The sequence below is a fragment of the Vicugna pacos genome, chromosome 7 (genome assembly GCF_048564905.1).
Source record: "Vicugna pacos chromosome 7, VicPac4, whole genome shotgun sequence".
Classification (NCBI taxonomy): Eukaryota; Metazoa; Chordata; class Mammalia; order Artiodactyla; family Camelidae; genus Vicugna; species Vicugna pacos.
In genome coordinates, this window is record NC_132993.1 from 69,822,940 (window position 1) to 69,847,046 (window position 24,107).

Consider the following 24,107-nt stretch of genomic DNA (forward strand, 5'->3'; position numbering starts at 1 on the left):
AAAACTTGAAAGACTTTTGCATAGAAAAACACGTCTTATCTACAAAAAGATGAGAAATCGGGCAGCTATAATACTCAATAGCAATACAAAAAAGTAGCAGATAGGGAGCAATTTCTTTAAATTTCTAGAGACGGTGAAAATACGAATTCTGCATCTAGGCGAAAGACCAAGAGAGAGTGTGAAGGCAGCTTAAGAATTTTTCACACATGAAAGAGTTAATAAAAGTCATTGCCACTCTATACTCACATGTAGATGTGTGTAAATGTATATGTAGGTGTGTGTAAATATATCAGTAGGCGTTCCTCTATTAAAATGGAAAATGAAAAGAATGAGATGAGCTAGCTGACTATACCCAAGAAATGAAGGAAACTAGAAAGACATTAAGTCATTTTTTCCAAAATGTGATTGCATAATCGTGTGGAATGGGAGATGACATTAGATACCCATTAATCAAACTCAGAAAGTTACACATTATTTAACTCTGTGTTAACATACATGGTTAACGCATCACATGTAATTTCTTGGATTTTGCTTAAGACCCTCCTAAGATAGGTGATAATGTAAGGTTGTCTTTTGAAGAAGTGTAGCTTTTATGAAAGGAGCAAATATATAATATCTTAAATTTATAAATCGAAACTTATTATTTGCTGTTAAAATGACAACCATGAAAAAAAGTCAAAGCAGAAGTTAACATTGATTCTGGAGAGTAATACTTGGTGGCCGAGAGAGAGGCTTCTACTTTTTAATGTTTTACCTTTCCTTACTATGGTTTTAACCTTGTAAATTCATCTCACGGTTATAATTAATACTTGAGTAACTTAAAAAATTCTCACTCATCAAATGATTGGTTACACAATTCTATGATGTGAAGGAATAGATAAATTAGGGTTCTTGATTTTCACATCTTAAGCCTTGGCATTCTACTTGGTGAAATACCAAGAATTTTTGGTTCCAAATAACGATGATGATTTGAAACGCCTTATGCCTGTGATGCCAAATTAGGTCACTTTTTAAATTTGTTTTTTGCTTGTCCCAGCAATGTGTACTTTAACTGGCACCATTTTTATATAAACCCAATAAAGAGGAAAAAAGTCTGTTGATTCTAAACATTAGGTTTTTTAGACGATAAAGAATGTTATTTCTTTTTTTGCTGTTTTTCTCTAGCAATCTATATGTTATCCTTCATAGGATTTAAAACAAAAATACCTTGATGATAACAAATTTTTTTTCTTTATTTAAAATAATTTTCTCATGAATTTAGAGGAATAGAAATAATCATTTAAAAATCCATATTACTTAAATATATTCACAAATAAATGCCGTATTTATTTAGCTTTTCTTTTGTAAGAGGTCCGTTTCGCAGCACTTTCCTCATGACTTGGACGTTCCCTTGGTGAAATAAATATGTGTTCCTCATGCGCTGCCCATAAGTTTAGTCATTACAACGAAAATGTTTTAACTTTCAGCTTTTAAATGGCTAGCTGTTTCAGGTGTCTTTCTGCATATCCATCTTTTATGACATCTAAGCCTCTTGCTACATGTTATTGCAACTACTGTGATGATCTGAATAGCTTCATAAAAACAGATGTTTTGCTGTGCAAGCAGACAGCTGCAACTAACCAAATCACTTATTGGATCAGAAAAATTAGTACAGTGATGGGTAACTTATTCATTGTTCACATCCTGTGGGAAATCACACATAGTTAACACTCTCCCTGTTCTGTCTTTATTAGCTTAGATAAAACAGGGCTCTTACTTACAAACATTTCAAAAGTACTAACTGAAGAGGAAGATGTCAATAATCTATTAGAAGCTTATAATTATTTTCCTTAAGGTAATGCCAATATCAAAAACATCAGTAAGGCATCAAAAGATCTGGGCAGGCGTCCTAGCTCTGCCCTTCACATGTGTAGTCTTGCGGATAGTCCTGTGAATTCACTTAAAAGCAGTTCTAGTTACCTTTCACCAGGAAGCAACGACTGCACTATAAACCATGCTTCTTGCCTTTTTCTTAGTTTACTCTTACGGAGATGCGGTCAGGTCGTTTTAATTTTTCTGCCTATTTAGTTTCCTTATTTATGATATGAGAGTTGCCATAAAGTAAAAAATCACAGATGTTAATGTAAGTATAAGTGCTTTGAAATTGAAACAAATAAATATTCATTATTAATCTTCTAAAAAATTCCAATAAGCAAATAGGGATAGTGCCTTCATTATTAACTCTGTCTGTCTGTCTCTGAGAAACTGAGATTAACAATTTAAGTGACTTGCAGGGCGACAGAATTACTTAGTAGCGTATCTCATACAAGAAGCTAGATCTGCTGACCCAAAATTTAGAATCTTTTGTTTTATAGATCACATTATTTTTAAATAGATCATTTCCTACATCTCTAGTTTACAGGAAGAGTGTATATGTGTGTTTGAGAGAATGAGAGAGAGTTGTACATATTTTTAAGTGAAAAAGAAATTAATCTTCTTGGCCGGAGTTCATTTGTGAAAGTTAGTGTAAATAATTTGAAGTCCAAGAGCACTGATTTGATGCCTTCATACCCACTCTTGCTAAAACCAGAGCCTTATATTATTACTGAGTTCTTTTTTGTTCTTTAGAAAACTGTGAGCTCCTGCTCTGAGCCAGCCACTCTGTTAGACTTTGAAAGCACAGATGATGAAGTTGATAACTTTGCTCACTGTTAGTAATAGAAATCAGAGTTTAGAAGAGTCAATAATTTAGCAAATGAAGATGGAATCTTGTTTGTAAAAATAGAAAATACTAAAGATGATACAAGTGAGATCTGATCTCACCCGAATATAAAACAGTAAACCACCTTTCTTGTCTTTTTTTCTCTCTAATCAAAAACAAGGTTTTAAAATCAGTTATAAAACAATTGCTAGAAGTATGACATTTCTATCATTTGTTCAGGAAAGTCAGACTTTTCAGTGGAATTTATAAAATATCTCTTAGGATCGGATTTCTACTTATGTAAAGCAATTAAAAAGGCATTGACAGGCTTCATCATGGGAACATGTAACTAAAAATTCTATAATTGCATTTGTTGGAAAAAGTTTTAATATGTAGATCTATGTGTTTTTTTTTTTTTACCTTGAGAGAGGAAGGATTAAAAAATAGAAGGAAATAAATGGTAATGAAAAATGTGGCTAGGCTCTGTGAAAGTAATGTAAAGCTAATTGAGGATAATTTTAAAGTCAGGTTTTCTTTAAACACGCTCTTGAAAATGTACGTACATACAACTATATAAAATTTGAATAAATTATAGATGATGAGGGGCTCTCATTCACAGAGAGCTGAAAGAAGCTAAAATCCCTTGTGAAATTTGTATTTTTATATAAGCTTTAATATATTTTAAATATTTCATATATGTATTTTTAGAAGTATTTCTTTCCAAGTTAACATACAAGTGATTTTAATTCTAGTTAGCATCTGATTGAATTATAGATATGTAACTTTCAGCATACATAATGTGTTCATAAAGTTTGTGAGACCTTTTGATTCTTTTCACTAATGTAATTTTTAAATTTTTAAATGAAATAATAAGAGGACAGTCAATAAGCTATTTAAATAATTGCACAAACATTGCCTGATTGGAGTTATTGGATTGCAGGCTACAAAACTGTGTAGGAGCTCAAGGTGTGTTAATCATTTGAGGTGTAGAAGTTTGAATTTTTTGAGAAGCATATGAGAGGCAGTCAGAAGTGTTAAAGTATAATACATGTAAGTTTAGTTTATTGATTTGGGGTCCTCTTCTCTTGTTTAACTGTGATGGAGTACAAATACATTTTCATGTCCATGTATTGTAATTATTTTGTAAATTGTATTTTGATGAAAGTGTTGGTTTTCTTGTTTTGGAGTGGAATTTGATCCTATTTTGTGAAGACTGACACATGTTAATGCTAGCCTTTGGTGAACATTATGATGCTTTATGAAGAAAAAAGTACATGTTTAGATTAGTTGCAAGGTTTGTTAATGATTGCTGAATTATACAGCAGAAATTGTAATCCACACAGTTTCAGAGAAGTATCTATTCAGATTCTGGATGGATTACCTTAAATAAGACTGTTTCACCAAGTTGCTGAGCATGTCGTAAGAGTCCTGAGAAGTACTAGTGTCTAGTTTTTAACCAAAATAAATTGTGCATTAATATGCACAGCTGAAGATGTCAACTGCAGTGAGCCATCTGCAGCCAAGCTGCTGTCAGCGAGTAGCTGCCTCTGTGGAGGAGGTCACGTGGTTTGGACATTCCTTGAATAGCAGAAAGCATAGTCTTATCAAACTTTAGCTTGAGTTTCTGTTTATGGTATTACACATTGTTATCCAATATGTATTATTTAATTATATTTTCTATGACATTTGAAATAATATGAATAATATGATACAGATAATACATTCAGTATTTGAAGAAATTTGATGAGAAATGGGAAAAATTTCGAATAATTCATCATTAAATAATATCTAAAGTTTACTTGGTATCTAATACAGAGGTAAGAGTAATAGGAAGTGTTTGCTCTTTTTATGAGTGTGTATGAGGAGAGAAGAGAGGAAATAATTGGAAAAAATTTGAAGCCTTATCTATTTGAGTTGAAGTGCTGTGGTTCAAACTATAGGAGTAATGGTTGCAAAGGGACGGACCTTAATTGATAATGGAATACTAAGTGGTGAAGGAGGAAGGTCTTTGTGGACCATAAAAGATAGGTAGTATTTAGGTAAGTGGAAGAGGAATACAAATTGGATTTCAAATCATGACTCAGGTAAGAGAAAATGTGAAAACTGCCTCCATGGAGTAAATGGTACATTTAGATGTAATGGTTTGCAGAAAAGTTTAGTTGTGATGCATCAAGAAGTAAGAACCCTATAGATTTATCATACAAGGATAGGATGAATGTATGATTAAAGAAAATGTACTTAGCTAATGTGAATGGTATGAACCCCAGCAAATGTAAATCTCTAACATGGTGTTTGTTCTTTAGATGTTCCATTATTCCTAGTACTGTGCTATGTTGTTGAGCAGAGACTCCATTATACAACTTCTGTAGATTTTGTGTTTAAAATTTTCACTTTGGAGCACACTGAAGAGTGGATGTTAGTCATTATCCTTCTGGAGGTTTACATTCTCTTTTGAAGCTAAATCGATTAATAACAGTTCGAAGCAGGAATATGCTTTTATTTTGGACCCCAAAATTTGCCAACTCGCCTTATTGCTTAGATGTATTGATTATCTTGACTTATTATTAAAGACATACTCTCTTTATTGAAGTAGAGTCAGTTTACAGTGTTGTGTCAATTTCTGGTGTACAGCGTAAAGTTTCAGTCTACATATACACATATATTCGTTTTCATATTCTTTTTCATTCTAGGTTACTACAAGATATTGAATATATTTCCCTGTGCTATACAGTAGAAATTTGTTGTTTATCTATTTTTGATATAGTAATTAGTACCTGTAAATCTCAGGTCTCCCAATTTATTCCTTCCCACCCTCTTTTCCCCTTGGTAAACATAACCTTGTTTTCTTTGTGTGTGAGTCTGTTTCTGTTTTGTAAATAAATTCATTTGTGTCTTTTTTTTTTTTTTTGTAGGATTCCACATATAAGTGATATCATATGGTATTTGTCTTTCTCTTTCTGGCTTACTTCAGTTAGAATGATGATTCCCCAGGTCCATACATGTTGCAGCAAATAACATTATTTTATTCTTTTTATGGCTGAGTACTATTCCATTGCATATATATACCACAATTTCTTTATCCAGTAAAGAAGTACTCTTAAATGTCAGAGTCTAATTTTTCAGTGATCAATGATTCTAATACTTTTTTAGAAAGCGGTGCCAATAATTGAAACTTTATGTGAAATTCACAATGAAATTTTCAAGTGCTACCCCTTGAAACATTTAATAAGACATTTATGATTATCCAGCAAAAGCCTTAGCCTATGAAGTTCTATTACTAGACCTTCATTATTTCACGTGACTCAGCTCAGATGAATAACAAAGGCTCAACAGAAGGGAACCCTGGGGATTGGATTAAACTGGGAGGTGTGTTAGTAATTATATGCAGGTCTACATTAGAATACACAGGGACCTCAGAATGAGCAGAAATGCTGGCTGACTACTCTCTTACCCCCATTTGTGTAGCATATTAAGTCAGAAGACTGACGAGCAGTCAGTTTATGCCTTTGTTTTGTTCCTTTCCATAGAGTTGATTGAATTAGAGTAGCTCATTTAAACAACTGTCTCCAGATTCTGAATTTCATTTATGTACTTTGTGTAAGTAAAGCTATAGGTAGAGAAAGCAAAGGATGACTGTTTTTCCCTTATTATATAAAATCTAGAGTGTAGGGATAGTTAAGGCATGATATATTTATGTAACACAGTATCTTTGGTTTCATTGCTTGTGTAGTGAAAGTCAGGGTCCTTGCAGGACCGGATGATAAAGTTGCAGGCTCTCCTGGTATTGTTTCTTGTATTTCTCCCATTGTTAATCAAATGGATGTGGATGATTAGAAAACTCCAGTGTTCACGTTACAGAGAGACTTAAAATCTTAGGGAATGCACGCTAGTTGTGTCAGGAGACTTGGGGAGTTTATGAAACATTGGTGGAAGTCTTCTCAGAATTAGACTTGGCTTTGGCTATCATCTGACTTCTATAGCATAGGAAAGAAGTGATAAAGACTAAGCTCTTCTGAGATCCTCATTCATAGCTGTAGTGGAATGAAGACCCCATCATGCAGAACCAGGGGAGCCAGCTGTATTAGAGACATGGGTACCAAATGGAACTGGCAGCAGCCGTCTGAGGCAGTGATGATAGTCAGCTCAGGCTCATCTCTGCTCAGGGTTAGAGATAAACATTTGATTATAGAAGTGAAACAAGACAATGATTGTCTCCAAGCAGTGAAAATACGTATGGTTAGCCGGTGTGGTAATTATGGGGCTCCTTCATTTTGAATCAAAATGGGGATGGATGGTCCCTGGCCAGAGGTATAGAGTAAGGAGAATTGTGTACAACCAGAAAATCAAGGCAGAAGCCTGTCATGCTGGCTTGGTAAACAGTGGGGATTCACAGAATAAACACAGAAATGCTGTAGCTTGAAGAGCATAAACATTTTAATTAATTACTTCAAACCAGCTCAAAAAATATTTGTGAACATCTAAATGATTAAAGGGTCAGACTATACCAGGAAGTCCTCATTGTGTGTTGCTTACAGTCTTCGGGGGAATGTAGACCTGGAGATAAGCAGAATTGTATCAGTGCTAGCTTAAGAACTCTAACAAAATGATATATTTTTATTTTCTTGCAAAAAATGAACTTTATTTCACAGTTATTGGAGAGATACTGAGGTTCGAAGGGAAGTAGAGTCAGGCTTTTCTGTGGTGGTTTGTTGTAAACAGGTTATATTTAATAGACGTATAAAATATTTGAAAAATGACAGAGGTCAGATGGGGGACAGTGGTTTGGAGATGAGAACGAATGGATGGGAAGTCATCTTTCATAAGCAATGCAGACACACTTGAGGAATAAGCCACAGTGCACTAAAAATATTACAGGAATTCTAAGGCAGATGACCAAGAGGGCAAAGGTGCTATTACTCCTCGTTACTCTCCCACAGTGCATCGTGGAAAAGGAGATTGTAGTTCGTGATGTTAATGTCGGGGCGGGCTGTGGACTTTTTCATTTTCTCAATGTATAGGAAGGCTTTTTTTTTTCCCACCTGAATCAAGATTTTGGAAATGCTGCATTCAGTGGTAGATTAAATTCTGAGATAATACTCATTTCTATTTTCAACATATCTGGCCAGTAGAATTAAATAAAAAGGAAGCTGTTTCTGAAAAATCCTAAGAGGATAAAAAGCTTTTCATATTGTGAAAGCTATAGACAGTGATTTTAACCTGGGTTCTCACTGTGAGGAGCAACATTGAGGGATTAAATGTCTTTCATGTGTTGTTTATCAAAGTGAGAAAAATGTAGTCATGAAAAGAACAAAAGATGGGCCAGTGGAGTCTGTTCAAAAACAGAATGTCGTAAGAGAAAAGCACGTTGTGCCCCTGTGAAGATGCAGTGACCTATGTCATATACATTCCTACAGAAACTACAAGGAGACATTTGGTACTGGAATGAGGACAGTGTAGAACGTGTGTCCTAATGTTGATGTAAATCGTACATTAGGTAAGCCGTGGGAGTGTTCTCATTTTGCAGTCGTCCAAAGATGGAGTGAGAGCCTACTGGCTAGCTGTGTGTGAAACTCCAGTGTTCATATTATAGAGAGACTTAAAATCTTACTGATAAAACCAAATGCATCCAAGAAATTGGAGGGGGGCACTTGAGGGAGAACTTGGAGGAAGATAAGAAAAAAATGACTCATCACAGTATCATCATCAGATACTTATTTTATATATTATCCTTGAAATCACATTATGCTTTCACTTGCTTCTTCTGTAGTGTAGTCTCCATAAGGACAGAGATTTTTGACTCCTTTATACAGTGGGATGTGCTAAGTAGAAGTTGCTCAATAAATATTTGAATAAAGAAATAGTTTTGTTTTCTCACATTTGATTATGTCGCCTAGGAGGGAGAAGTAATACTCTTGCTAATTTAAGAAATTAGCAAGGTGTTAATAATTTGACAAGCTTATGATGAGCTGTATAACTAAAAACTTCATGAGCCATCAGTAGAGAAAGTATCTAACATAACTGATTTGTGGACTCTAATAAGTTATCATTTATTTTCTGTCTTACAGGGTTTTCTATTTCTAGGAATAATCAAACTTGGAGTAAATGAAAGGCAAAGAATAAGAAAATTAACATCAGAAGAGAAATACAATCTCTGTTGATTTTTATTTTTCTTAAAATATAGAGCACTTAAGCTTCTGAGACTCATATTTTAATGTACTTATCATTTTAATACTTCAATATAAATTTAAAATAAAATATGTATATAAAGTAAAATAACTTGATCTATATTTTGTTTTGAGTGATGAGAGAGAGAATTTCAAAAGGTACCATGCATTTTTAAAAATGTACTTATTTTTACATTGTTAATGTCTCAGTGACCATTATTTCATACTATTTCTAGGTTAAAGAGTGGCTCTGTTTAAACTGTCAGATGCAAAGAGCTCTCGGAGGTGATCTGGCTCCAGTTCCATCCTCACCACAGCCCAAACCGAAGACTGCCCCTGTTCCTGCATCAGCAGTGAGCAAACCTTCTCCACAGTCACAGCAGATTTCTCCAAAGAAGGATGCTACCCCCAGACAGGATATCTCAAAGGCACCCGAGGCTAAAAAGCCCCCACCGCTAGTGAGACAGCCAACCTTCCCCGGCCCCCCGCCAGTCCCAGCCCAGCAGCCTCTCGTGGCAGAGCCCTCATCCAAGCCGGCGCCTCCCAAAGGGCCCTCTGTCCCATCTGAACAGGCCGAGGTCTCCGTGGCTGATGATAAACCAAAGCAGCCCAAGACAGTAAAGCCAGCCACAGACACGGTGTCTTTATCAACAGCAGCAAAACCTGGTATTCCGAGCTCCAAAGTACCACCCCAGGATCAAGAGAAGATAACTCCTCCGCTAAAACCGGACGCTGCCAAACCCTCACAGAGTTTTCCGCCGACAGGAGAAAAAGTCACCCCATTTGACTCTAAAGTCATACCTCGACCTGCATCAGATTCAAAAATTATTTCACATCCTGGGCCTAGTTCAGAGGGTAAAGGCCAAAAACAAGTTGATCCCATTCAAAAGAGAGAAGAACCCAAGAAAGCACAAACCAAAACGAGTCCTAAGCCAGATGCCAAGCTGATGCCAAAGGGGTCACCGACACCCCAAGGTCCACGACCTTCCGCTGGCCAACCTGCCCCCCCGTCTCCACAGCCCGCAAAGCCTCAGGAGCAGTCAAGACGTTTTAGTCTGAATCTGGGAAGTATTACTGATGCGCCTAAATCACAGCCCACAACTCCTCAAGAAACTGTGACAGGGAAACTCTTTGGGTTTGGAGCATCCATCTTCAGCCAGGCATCCAGTCTGATCTCCACAGCAGGCCAGCCTGGATCTCACGCGCAGAGTGGTCCAGCGGCCCTGGCAAAACAAGTCCCTTCTCCTTCCCAGCCACCCACTTCTCAGGGGCCGCCCAAATCCACAGGCCAGGCCCCACCAGCACCTGCAAAGGCTATACCAGTGAAAAAGGAAGCTAAACCTCCAGGAGCCGAGAAGGTAGAGCCCAAAGCTGAGCAAGTTTCAACAGTAAAAAGAACAGAACCAGAAAAGAAACCTCTGCCTTCTAAGGACAGCAAACCTCCAGCAGCTGTGCCTGAAAAGGCTGCTCTTCCCCCCAAACTGGAAGAAATCCCCAGACCAGAATCAGCCTGTCCTCTCTGCAAAACTGAACTCAACGTAGGTTCCAAGGACCCTCCTAACTTCAGCACTTGCACCGAATGCAAGAACCAAGTGTGTAATCTCTGTGGATTTAACCCTACACCACACTTGACTGAGGTAAGCAATATTTATATTACATCTGAATGTGAGTATATTGTACTTATTCTGATATTTTTTTGGTTGCCAAAAATTCTGAGCAAAAAACACATTTCTGGTAAAGAAAACACATTGATGTTGCTATCTCTGAAGAAGTTTCAGTTACTCAATACGAGCTTATTTCCTTATTAAAAATTCACATGATTTAGGCTTTTCTTGCTTAATGTACCAGAAGTAAGAAGATGAAATAAGCCAACAACTTAAAATAACAATTATCTTAATTCTATGCATTAACAACCTATAGCTTTGGAGGACTATCTGGTTTTTGCTTAAATGCACCAAATAAGAGTTGTAATTTAATGTTTCCAATGTCTCTCATCCTTCCAGTCTCTTTGATACCTTACAAAAAAGAAGTTGGATTGATTGTCAATCCATAACCAACATGAGATCTGTTATTTTACTAAAATTATTAAGAACTTTGTGTAAGTTAATAGTATTGTCTACTAGAAAACATTGGTTCAAACTTGTAGTTTCTAGACTGTTTATAATTCTGTTTGAGCTGTTGTTATCTGGCACAGATATAATAGGGCACTTTATTAAGAACTGCGGAAAGGAAAAAAAGTTACATGGATTTCAGTGACTAATGTCAAGGATTTTTTATAGGGTGACAAAAATGCTTTTTCTACAATGTAAATGACCAAAAAGCATATGGCAAATTTCTACCTAGTAAGAGTTATAGAGGAATGACTCTGTAAGTACTAATAATGCCTGAAGACTATTAGAATATTTGGATCTTGGGAGAGTGAGGGGTTGAATGATTGCTACTGTCTTTGATAAGTACAGTGATATTTTAATAAACATTTTGGGATTGAATTTAAATAATTGTTCATAGTTTTATACAGATCAAAAATACTTGAGGATTATTTTATTTGACTCTCATTGATTTTATAATTAATTGGAATGTAAAAAGTTGAACAGCTTTTTAGCAGTTATAAGAAGAAACTTTGGATGTTGGTGTTATTCCTGAGATAAATTTTTTAAAAAGTGTAAGTTATAAAATACGTTTATTGTTTATTTTTGAAAGCTGTTTGGTTGCTTTGACATATTTAACACCGTACGGAAGTCGTGTCCCTATAGTCTTAAGCTGATTTTTATCCTCTTTAACTGTGATGAGCAGTGTTAACTAAGATCCACTTTAAAGGTAGATAAAACTTGGTTTCTCTTAGCACTTCATGGATGGTAACAACTGTGGTCATTACTTACAGTGTTTGGGATTCAGTGCAAAAGCAAAACGGAAAAACAACCTTCAGTGTCCTCCATATTTTTAGAAGAGTTGTTTTTCATTGTGTGTTTGTGAAGAGGGAAATTTTGGTTTTCCCAGGACAATTGTATTAATTTAATAGATTTAAAAAATTGTACCCTTTAACAAGGAGCCTTATAGTATCAATACCATGCAGTTAATTTAAATAGTTATAAAACAAACTGCTCCACTAAAAGCTATGATGTCTGCACATAAAGTGTGTTTTGTGCACACTAAAAAGAGTGTTGTAACTTACATATTTGTGTGTACATATGTGTGTGTGTGTGTGTGTGTATACATCCATTTGGTCCATAGTGATTATTAGAATTCTTAAGTGTTAGGAGGTGTGAAATGAGAGCCCTTCCTTGGATAGAGAGACAATAAACCTTTCAGAAAAATCTTTGATTTTGTGTGTGTGTGTTGGGGGGGGTAAATTATAGTTCAGAAATGGTAATCTGGAAAGAAGATTTCTTGAATCAAGCGGAGAATTATCTAGGACATGTGCAGTTTCAATTGTTTGAAAATATAAGTGATTTCAAGTTTTTAAATAGTGAGGTGAAGTCCTATTTAAATATGATCAGTGGGGTTTAGACAGTCTGTCATTGTGGAGATTATTTGGTTTTGCAGTAATTCTTTAAATCTGGAAGATCATGTGTCAGAGGAGAAAGAACCTGATGTAACAGAAGCAGCCGACTAATGTTCTTGGCCCAACTTGGCTGCGTTAATCCTCATGAACTTTTTAGCTAGTATAAGGCCTTGATGCCCTCTGATCTCTAGGTAAAGCCCATTAGCTGACCGAGCATCAGGGGAGTGAATGAAGGTTAGTTGAGTTAATCCGTGTTCCAGTAGTTTCTACTGTTTTACCTTAAAGACTTTAGCAGACTGGCAGAAGGGGTTAGTTGAAGAAAAAGGCACCTTGTGTTTGTGTTGTGTGTGTCTGTGTGCACGTGTGTGTGCAGACATGTACGTATACATCCAGGAAATTGTAAATACACATATATGCTTAACTTGTGCTGCTGTCCTGGCGTTCATACTATTTACTAATCTCGCCTCATTTTGAGTGGTTAGGGAAGTATCTCCTTCTTGGTCCTTGTTTTATTTCCATGGTTTCTTCATTCTGCTTGTGATCCAATATTTTCTACTGGGCTGATGCTGTACTTTCATTCTAGTATTAGAGAGCACGTTCTGAAAATACTCAGATGTTATGTCTGCTGTGCAAAGAAATGGTATTCCTCGAGAAAGGATTCAACTACGTATTTCAGTTTATTTTTCTAATAAAACCCATATAACTCAGAGGCCTCTGCTTCTGCTACTGTCATCACTGTGAGCAGGGTGTCTCTTCCTACTGTGCCCCTCTGTTCGCCCCCTTTTTCTGTGCTGTTCTAGTGGTGAGAGGAGCTGATCTGGTTTGTAATGTTAGGGAGCTCTAGACAGCAGCCCTCTGTCCCCACCCATTAATCAAGCACACCTGTCTCCAAGGTTGTTTCCTGTCTCTCTCTCAGCATCTCCCACAGCACCAGGAGAGTGCCATGGCTTCGTGCTGGGAACTGGGGTGTCGCCTGGCTTCACCCTGGACTGTGTGGTTTAATTGTTTGATGCCCAGTTTGTATAAATGGTACTATAACCCATTAACCTGAGAGAGCAAGGAACCGTTTTTTTCGGCTTTAATTTCTAACAAATCAGGAAATAATTTGTCTCTGAAGGAGTTTTGAAGGCAGCAGTAAGGCTTCCTGAAAGAGCTAGTCTTAGAGAATTTGGAAGCCTGCTGAGAAAAACAGCCTAAATTGGCAATCAATTTATCTAGTGAATTTTAATCATTCTGGTTCAGTTCAAATATGAAAAGAAGTCAAAATTACTCACAGTGGCTATTTATTTTAGTGTTTGTACTACCCTTGGAGAAAGTAACTTTATACTATGGAAATACGACTTAAAATTGTTTTGTCATGCTTCGGGAAGTCCTAGAGTCATAATTTTGCTTCCTTAGTAAGATAATTATGCGTGGCCTAAATGATGTTGGAATAGTGAGCATAAATTTGTCACCAGGCAACAAATGGGCCTTTTGAGCCAGTTAAAACCCAGTGATGTAGCTGAGATTCCCTTCAGGTCTTTTCTGTCTAGCCAGGGTGGCTTCTGCATTCTCTCTCCCAGGCTGAAGGAAGGCCTAGTGGGGATGTGCTGCTTTTCTTAGTTTGGCAAACACATAATATCTCACCTTAACTTTAAAGAGTACTTCTTAATACTTTAAAAATCATGTTTCTATTACACAAGCACATTTAGGTGCATACAAACACACATACATATATGAGAAATTAAAGCCTAAAAGAATGATTTAAAAAATCATAAGGAGAATATAATTCTACCAATAATCAGTTTTAAAAGAACTGCCCAAAGATTCCTGGCATGCACGGTGAAGAGGGATACCTGATGGCACTTTGAGTGAGATGAGAATTGGTATTTGTCTGTAGAAACAAACTTTTTAGTGATTAATCTTTAGGAGAAATTCTGATGGTGGTTTTTTATTAAGTGATATTTAATTGAACAGAAGTCCAAATGTGAATTTAAAATAGAGATATTTTGTTTAAACAAATTTCAACCAAAAATAATTTCTTCATTCATCTTTTTTTCTTCGTATTTTTTCTCATGGTTAATATTCTACTCTTTATGGCCTTTCTGTATATCATCTTCCCATGTGAGTAAACACTTTTAAAATATATACAATTTTTAAGTATTACTCAATTTTATGGATGTATGTTTTTCATACAAATTCCCCTGGTATTAGTGGTTTAGGTTGTTTTCATGTTTTGATTATAAATATGGTGAACATTTTTGGATGTAGATATTTATATTTTCAACTATTTCCCAAGGAAATCTTACTAATACTAAGGTTACTAAATCAAGGAATAAGGACCCTGAAGTATCAGATTCTCTTTGGAGATGTGATAGTCTTTGACATGGCCGCTAGTGTGTGTGATTCCTTTCATGAAACAGCCTCTCCGTATTTGAATATCATCATTTAAAGTGAAATAGGTTAATTGGGAAGTCCAAAAGTACTATAATATTGTTCCTCTGATTTGTATTTCTTTGATTACCAGAAACTTTATTTAGCTATTAAATGTAAATAAATGATTCTAATTATGATCCAGACAAAACATTGTGCAGACACTGTGGGAAAAGGTAAACTGGAATTTGACTAGACTAGTGTGAAAGACATTGTGCCAGGTGTTCTTCTCACAACCACCTTGTGGGGTAGGTTTTACAGCTTTATAGTATCGGAGAGGTATGTTATCAAGGCAGAGGTATAATTCAGAGGCTGAGCCCGTGCTCTACCTCCTACTATGTTTAAGTAACCTAGAGAACTGGACAACAAATGTCACTTTTTCTGTGCTCTCCTACCTGTAAGTTGTCAGTTTGTAATTACTCAGACTTTAATATCAACAAACTTGCTAATCTGTGCATCAAAACCAGGTAACATTTGGGGCCAATTGTGTGATGGTGGCTGTCTTACATGGTTGAATTCGGAAGAATGGGCAATTTGAGAGGTTCAGAAGTATAGAGGTCAGCATCACTGTACCAGTTTTCTTTCCAGATAAGCCCGCCAACTGGTCAACATTTTTTTAGGTGATGGCATATGGCTGAATGATAAAATGATGTCCCTACTTTCATATATAGTGAGTGTGAGGGCCTAAAACATAGCTGCTCCAGCTGTAAGAAATACTAGTATATTCCTGCCAATGTATGCAAAGATTTTGCTCCATCAAAATGATGAACATCTGAGTGTTCCAGCTGGTGGTAAAATCTTTGCTTCTACCTACATTTTTGCATCGTCTTCTTGGTTACGTTCCCAGGAGTGGGATTGCTGGACCTTAGGTTGTACCTGTCTTAAACTGATTCTTAAACTGATTCTCCACAGTAGTTGTATCAGTTTTTATTTTGACCAACTTTGCATGCATGCTACTGTTTTTCTAGGGATACATGGCCTGATAAAATAGTCACTGGCCAAATGTGTCTAATCAGCACCATGGATAGCTCAATTTAAGATTACTTAAAGTGCGAAAAACACACTGGGTTTCAAAAACTTACTATGAAAAATGTAAAATATCTCATTTTGATTATTTTATGTTGATTACTGTTGTGTAAGGCCTTTTTTCCTGAAATGTTGTTGTTAAAACTGCCTTTTCACACGTAACTTTGCTGTTGTATATGCTTGCACTGCAGTATACTGCTGTGTAGGATATATTTCTTTCTCTTTTTATAAGGAAAACATGACTATTATCGTATTTGCTGCACTCTGATTATCTCTTCCAGAGCTTAATTTCCTCATGTCACACAAGATAGCTGGTTCTCTCTGCATGCTCTGCTGGGCAGATAGTTCTCAGGGCTGTCATCAGTAAGAGGTATCTGTAACATTTATTAGTGTACCAACCTTTAGATCAGGGTACCTTCTCTACAGACTCCTCTGGCTCCAAATGTTTCCTCTGTTATTTCTTTTTAGAACTCTTGAGTCTGTTTATATTCTCCTTGTGACTTTGGGTGAAAATCATCAGCTTTTGGGTCACATGTTTCCAGGAGACTCAGCAATACAGAATATTAGAATTTGGATATATCATCTGGTCCATTATTTTCCCCCTTTCTTTTCTTGATGCCCATTCATTTACTTTTAAAACTCTGTTTCAATAATTTGTATCATAGAAGCAGTATTCCTTTTAACAATCCAGAGAGTACTACAGATATGTCTTTTTTCCCCTCACTTTTTGTTTATTTTTGTAATGGTTATACAAACAGCAAGTATAGAAGGATTTGAAATTTTTTTTTAATAGTTTCATGATCTATTTATGTTTTTTAAAACAATTTACTTATTTTGAAATGAACATGTGTTCTTACTATACTTTTTTTCATTGGATTATTTTTTTTCACAAAACTTGATACATTGGATGTTCTTTAAAGTGAACACTTGCTGACTTAACTGTCTCTGTATTTGAGGTAAAGATCTGTGCGGTATCTCAATATGGATGCACATTCTCCTCATGAAAACAGAGAAATTGAGGGTATTTCTAGTTCCTGTTACTCTACAAAGAAAGATGCAGTCAAACATCCACACATATATTTTCCCATTGTATCTTGATATGTTAAATAAATCCCTTGAAATGGTTGGGCCAGGTGAAGACAAATGGGATTTAGCAAAATTTCCATACCGCTTGTTTAAAAGGGTAGTAATTGTAGTCCTGCCAACAAACTGTTAGTGTCTCTAGTTTTCCGACACTGTCTCATAGTTCATATTTATCAATGTCAAGAGTCAGAAATTATTTTGTACTGTTGCATAATTTTAAATTCCCTTGCCTATTTTGAGAGAAAATACTGTATATTTATCAATATCATGAGCTTATTAACTACTTGTGTTTTTCCTGTTTTAAGTTGCCCATTTATGCCCATCGGCCATATTTTCATATGCATATGTCTGTGTATTTCTCAAAATATTTTAGAGAATTTAATTCGTTGTTATGTTATCTTGAAATGATCTTCCCTGTTGATCCCTTGTTTTTAACTTTATGAACTTTTCTTCTGTACATGAGATTTTTTTGAAAAAAGCTTTTTATGCAATCAAGTCTTTTAATTTTTCCTTGATTGCTCCTTTTGCTAAAGAAGGCCTTTCCACATTTTTATTATAAAAATAGCCTTCCACATTTCCTCCTAAACATCTGTAGTTTTATTTTTCACTTCTGATTGCTTAATTATCTATCTGTAATTCTTTTTTTTTTATTTGGTGAGAGATAAGGGGTCTGACTTTATGTATTTAAAGTATATAGCCACTTGCCTCCATGCTATTTATTAAGTAACTCATCATTTTTACTCTGGTTTTTAGTGCCACTTTTTTCATGTAATAAATTTCCATTAAGATACAGGTTGCTTTTCTAGATTCTTTAATTTGTAGCTAGTTATATATCTAGTTTAGAGTGTCTGTACCTTACTATTTTTATTAGTCTAGCTTTAATATTTAAAGATTTTTAAATATCCATGAAAACTTTGGCCAAAGAGTCTAGTGATAGAGTATTGTACTGCCCAGGATTTGTCTTTACCTTATTCTGCTTATAAGCTAATAAACTAACTTGTTCAGTAGATGCCAACAGGAGGCAAGAGGCTCTTGAGTCAGAGACAAAGAATTTGACTACTCACCCCACAGCAGGCAGCATGGACATCTGCATGTTTTCATCAGTTCTTCTTACCCCCCACTCTCATGGAGGTCATGTGGTAGGGCCTAGATTGGTGCTGTGCACACAGGTTGGGGTCACAGGTAAAGAGCACTCAGCCTGTGGAATCCCTCTTTTTTATAGCAGGCAGTAAGCCAGTCTGCCCTTTGCCTCAGAGGGAGATAGTACCTCATCCCCAAGGCACATCCCTCATTGCAGAGGTCTGAGAAATGGCCAGGGTGGAGAGCAGCCAGGGCATTGCATTGTTGGCAAACCCTGGAAGACGTGTTTGTGCAGGTGAGACCCACTGAGGGTCTTCCCCAAGAGGTATTACTAACCCAGTGGTTTTAAAACTTAAAATATTATGAACTCTTCCTTTAAATGATGTTACATTTAGAGGCCAAGTGTAGAAAACAGGTAAAAGTGTAAGTGTGTTGGTTAAGGCAGAGTTCACCTACTTGACTAGGGACTGGAAGCTGCCCATTTGATGGTGTCTCTTGTTCTTGGACCTGCCTCTCATCCAGCTCCCTGAAACTCTTCTGAAAAAAGGCTACTTATCGAACCTCCTGCTTTCAAGATGAAGAAAATAAGGCTCATGGAATTGAAAAGTTAAGCTTAAGGTTAGGGTTAGATAGTCATTGTTACAGTACTAAATACAAATACACTTTTTATTGTGTATTTTTTCTGCATCTCCTTTTAGGACTTCCTTTCTTAAACTTTGTGAATAAAAGAGATGAGAAAAATTTGTGAAACAACATAGTCTTACATTCAGACAGTCATGGCTGCAGCAGAAAATACATGCTCCAAAATTTAATATATGTTAACATTTTCTTGCCTCATTGTATGTGGGTTACATAATTCCCCATATTAATATAATTTGAACACAAATTCAGTGGCATTTCTGCCACAGGCATAACTCTGAGATTACTGTTTCATTAAATTAGAAAAATCAACCTAGTCAGATGGCAAAATAATGTTTTTGGTCTAAATATGACAGTCTTTACTAGTGATAATGTAATTTACATGGTCATTGTATACAACTCATTGTAGATCTATCTTACTGTAGAAAAAAAGTAATAATAGATATTCATATAAATAATTGAAATAATGTTCTGCTTTAATATTTCTTAACATTGGAAAATTTTATATGTGTGTGTGTACATACAAATATGTGTGTATGTGTACATACATGTATGTATATATTTTAGATCTATGAATTGAAATTTCCCTGGGAAGAAGTTAGGACTTGAAATATCACAAGGTTTAATTTGGAGGAATAACATACGTTCAGTGTTGCAAATTAACATATAGAACTGTGAATCACATCTGCTTTGTCAGTTTTAAAGAGATATAGTGTCAAGTAGAAATATAATCATGAGAAATCAAAAATATGCCTTTCAAATGGAATTAAGTATTAAAATAAAAATAGCCTCATATATCTACATGTGGAATGCCTAAACTTTGATTTGAATACTTTTTTGCTTCTCTTTTGTATTTTTAAAAATTTCAGGGGAAAATGTGTTTATGGACAGTCCGATGTAGGAAGTCATGTCATTTTAATTTACCAATTTGGGAAACCACAGAAAGATGGGATGTTCATTTAAGACATTTGTAGTTGTTTTGTTTTGTTTTGTTTTTTAATACTATGAGAAGGCTATTTTAATGGCTAATATACTCATAGCTGTAATTTACCTATGATCTTTATCTTAATTGTTTTAAAATCCTTAATATGATTTGTATTCACTTAGATTAAGCATGTCCGAGTAACAAGTATGCATTTTGACCAAGTTTATCTCACAATTCCTTAACTTTTTGAATAGAATGATTATTTTCACCTTACCAGACATTGTCCCCTCTCTCATCATCTCAGAGTACCATTACAGTGCTAAAAATAGAACCTCCCTACCTAAGCCATACTTCCAAAGGAATGCTAATTAAAGTACTCAGTAAACAGTATATCTTTTCATTGAGTAAATGGTATGCTAGAATGCCTGTTAATTTCTTTTGCTATTTACTTAGCCTTCTAGAAATTCTGTGAACTTTGATATCTATTATATGTCACGTATTTCTTCTTCTATTCTTGTTTAATTTGTCAACATACTGCAATACATGAGTAACTACTGGGAAAATAACTACTCTCCACTTTAAAGAAAACTCACATTAATACAGATGTAATTACGTGTTATCTAGGTATACAAAACCCTTAATAGTAGACTTGAAAGACTTAAATAGAAGTGAATAGTGTCAGCTGAACCATGCAAAACAAGAATTGAACATGTTTTGTAACTTTTAGAAAAAGAGTCATCTTCCATTCAAAAGCTTCGCTCACTTATAATAAGGATTCTAAACCACCTAGGGTCAGTTTCCTCATGGCATTGTAATGTACATTATATACAATTACAGGACATACACTAAATGATGGAGCCAACAAATTTTGATAATACACCTGTCTGAATAATCAAGGACAGGTTTTTTTTTTTTTAACGCATTTTATGTGAGTCTCACAAGATGCCATGATAAAAACATGTCCCTTGGTCAAGAAAATTTGCAGATGCTTCATATTTAATCTCTCTCAAAGATATGAATTGCATGTATTATTTCTATGAGAAGCCTGTTAATAAAGGACTTTGTTTAACCAAGTATAAAAAAATTATTTTACCGCACAGTCTTTTTACTTATTTGGCAGAACTAGTGTTCTAGGTGACACATATTGCTCAAGAAATAATACTTTAAATATTAAATACATTTGAATTAATACTTTCATTTTTCTCATCCCTAGAATTCTTTCTTTTGCCTCCAGAGACATGTCACCATCTAGGGAAAATTTCCATTAAAGTATATCCCACACACTTCATATTTGACATGCTCCATGTTGGAGTCGTCATTTTTTCCCCATGTGCCTCTTGAGTTCCCTGCCAGACTGAAGGGCATCACAGATTCTGAGAATCATTCCAGACTTCTCTTTCTCTTTCAGTCTCCCAGAAGCAGTAGCTTTCAGTTGTTGTCAGTTCCACCTGCTGAAGTTGTCTCTGTTCTCCTCTCCCCTTCGTGTCCTCACTGTGAGAGCCTTGTTGGAGTCCTCGTTTATCATCTCTGCTAATGCCGTAGACCTTGAATACTTCGTTTGGGGAAACTCAGTTTCTCCAGTTTCATTCGCCTACAAATTTCTGAATACTTGTACAGTTTCCTTGTGTGTCATGTTCTACAGAATCCTTTAATCTTTCTCATGTAGGACTATATTCCATGCCATGAGCAGATTTCAGTCCTCCACGTACCTCAGTATTTTGCATATGCCCCAATATTCTCCCTTTCCCCACAGCTTTATTGCCTGTTGGTTCTTTGACATTCATCTCGGTTGCCATTTCCCCTTGGCCCTTCCTTCATGTTCTAACACTCCAGTCAGCTCTCTTGCACAGTATTGCAGTTTGTCTGTTGATTTGTGTCAGCGTCTCACCTGTGTGTGAGCCCTGGCGCACGGTCAGTACTATCAAAATGCCAGAACGTGGTAGGCAGTTAATACATGTTTGTTCAATGAAGTTAAAAACAGAAATTCAGGAAATGGCATGTCAAATAAAAGGCATCTTTGTGTTAATAGCATTATAACTGTAGTTAGAAACCCATTTGGTTCTATATTGGCTGCAAGTATTTTTGAATTCCTCCTAAAAAGTCTTTTATAGATAGATAGATAGATAGATAGATAGATATGTATGTATATATTATGTATCTATTTTCTTAAAATGAGTATATTTGGAAAGCATTATATCTATATCTATTTCCTATATATATATATGTCTCTTTGCATATGTTCTTACAGTACAGAAGTATTAGAAAGAATATGAGCTTTTTACTTGAAAAAATAAGAACTTTCTGTTTGTTTGTTTAAATATCACCTCAATGAGGCCAACGTAGACCACTCTATTTAACACTAGAATCTTCCACCCACTTCCACAGTGCACAGTTTTCTTACCCTGCTCACTTCTTTCTTTTGTTCATAGCACTTACTACCTTATGACATAATAGTTCACATACTAATTTACTATGTTTTTTAAAAAACTATCTCTTTGCCTCTCTAGAATGCAAGTCTGTGAGTGCCAGGTGCTTGGCATACAGTAGACTCACAAAATCCAGGTGCCTGGCACACAGTATACTCTCCTGAAATCTTTATACAATAAATGAATGCATCCTATATGGTTATTACAGCTGCAGCATCGGAGTAAGGTATACTGAAATGTTGATTCAGAATGCTAAGATCTGGTCAACCAGATCTGGTTAGTGACAAATGTTTTTAACAATTTTCCTACCTCAGCTTTTCCCAGCATGCATCATTTCAAAAGGCAAATAGAAGACACATATACCACATATTTTGAAAAACTTCTCCAAATACAGTCTCATTATAAAATCAAGTCCATAAGGGGTAGTGTGTCTTCTATTATGGCTGAGGGATAAATGAATGAAACTGAGACTGAGGGAAAACAGACGATGGGTTTGGTGGTCCATAGAGAGGCAGTGTGGCAAGGTCGTCAGGATGGAACCTATGCCACCCATTAGTGGCTTGGTTTTCTTCACCTGTAAAATGGGCGTGACCACAGAGGACCTACCTCGTGGGGCTGCTGTCAGGATTAGGAGTGGATACCTGTTAAGCTTTGAGAACAGTTCACGACCCTGCTCTTGGTGGAGCTCAATAAACAATAAACAGTAGTTTTGCTAGCTACAGTTGGCAGATCTAGGGACCTATGGTATCAAGATACAGCTTTTGCTGAACAGACAAGATAAAAATGATTCTTTTCTAAGTGAAGTTTCACTTCTGAGAAGAGTTAAGCTGCTTAACGAAATGTGTTTTTATGTTAAATAACAAGTGTGGGCCTTTACTCCAAGCTTGAAAGATTATTTCAGGTTATTTTATATCATGCAGTAAAAAGCAATGGGCCCTGACTAAAAGAAAACACATGCATTGCTGTGTTCTTTTATTTGCTATGTCAACAGTGCTTCTATTTTTACTCACTTAATGAGCTTCTCTCTATGGTTGTGGCATATTAATATGAATGCATTCTTTACATATGAAAAGAAGCAAAGTATTGCTAAGATTTTTGAAAAGACTTTCATTGGGAGAAGTTATATCATGGATTTTCTTAAAATGAATATGTTTGGAAGGCCTTAGAAAATTGCTGGTAAGTGGTTTCCAACAAGAATATGTTGACATAAGAAGTGCTCACTGAAAATTACAGCTAAGTGGTTTAATTCGTGTCAGATACAGGCTGAGATTTATTTTCTTTCCTGACATTTAAATGAGTTCACATTTTTGCATTTATAAAAATGTGAATGAAATGAAGGCTTTATATCATTATGATTTTTTGCTAAATGAAACTCAGTAGCTAGAACTGTTAAAATGATTTATCTTAGTTCTTAAAAAACAAGCATGTATTTCCTAATTAAAACACTGTCACACTCAGGAAAATTATAAATATACTTTTTGACAGATAGAATGTTATTTAAGTTACACAAAATAAACAATCATATCATTTGTAGTTTAAAAATGTTGTATTCTCTATTTTAAAGAAATGTAACATTTAGAAGAAACCTAAATTTTGACATGACTCTAAAGTAGTGAAATAAAGAATGATTTCTTTTTCCTGCATAGATACTAGTTTTCTATTGCTTTGCAACCAGTTGCCACAAACTTAGTAACTTAAAGCAATATCCATTTATTAGCTCACAGTTTTGTAGCTCAGAAGTTTGGTATGGTGTGGCTGAGTTCTCAGATCAGATCTTAAAAGACTAAAATCTTTAGAAGTGGTTGGGGCTGTATTCCTATGTGGAGACTCTGCCAAAGAACCTGCTTCCAAGTTTATTTAAAGTAATTCAGAATTCAGTCCCTTGTGGTTGTAGGACTGAGGTCTCCATTTCCTTGTCAGCTGAAGGCCAGGGCCACTGTGAGTCCTTGCAGGTTGGTGGCCTTCCTTGTCTCAGGGCTCCCCTACCTTCAAAGCCAACAACAAAATATTTCCCTCAGGTGGAATCCACTTCATGCTTTGAATTTCTGACTTGAAGAAGGACTCAGGCTCTTCTAGAGGCTCACCTTATTGGACTGAGCCTGACTGGGTAGTATCTCTTTTGATTTACCTGAAAGTTAACTGAGTAGTAACCTAATTATGGAGAGATATC

The 24,107-nt window shown here is 35.7% G+C and overlaps 1 protein-coding gene across 2 annotated transcripts in view; it reads left to right on the top strand.

The window, feature by feature from the left end:
• PCLO (piccolo presynaptic cytomatrix protein) overlaps window positions 1-24,107 on the top strand; it is a 304,808-nt gene that overhangs the window by 14,200 nt on the left and 266,501 nt on the right. For both annotated transcript variants that reach the window (XM_072965118.1, XM_072965119.1), the window contains exon 3: window positions 9,081-10,481. In XM_072965118.1, coding sequence (XP_072821219.1) covers window positions 9,081-10,481 — 1,401 coding nt within the window. The remainder of the gene's footprint in view (window positions 1-9,080; window positions 10,482-24,107) is intronic.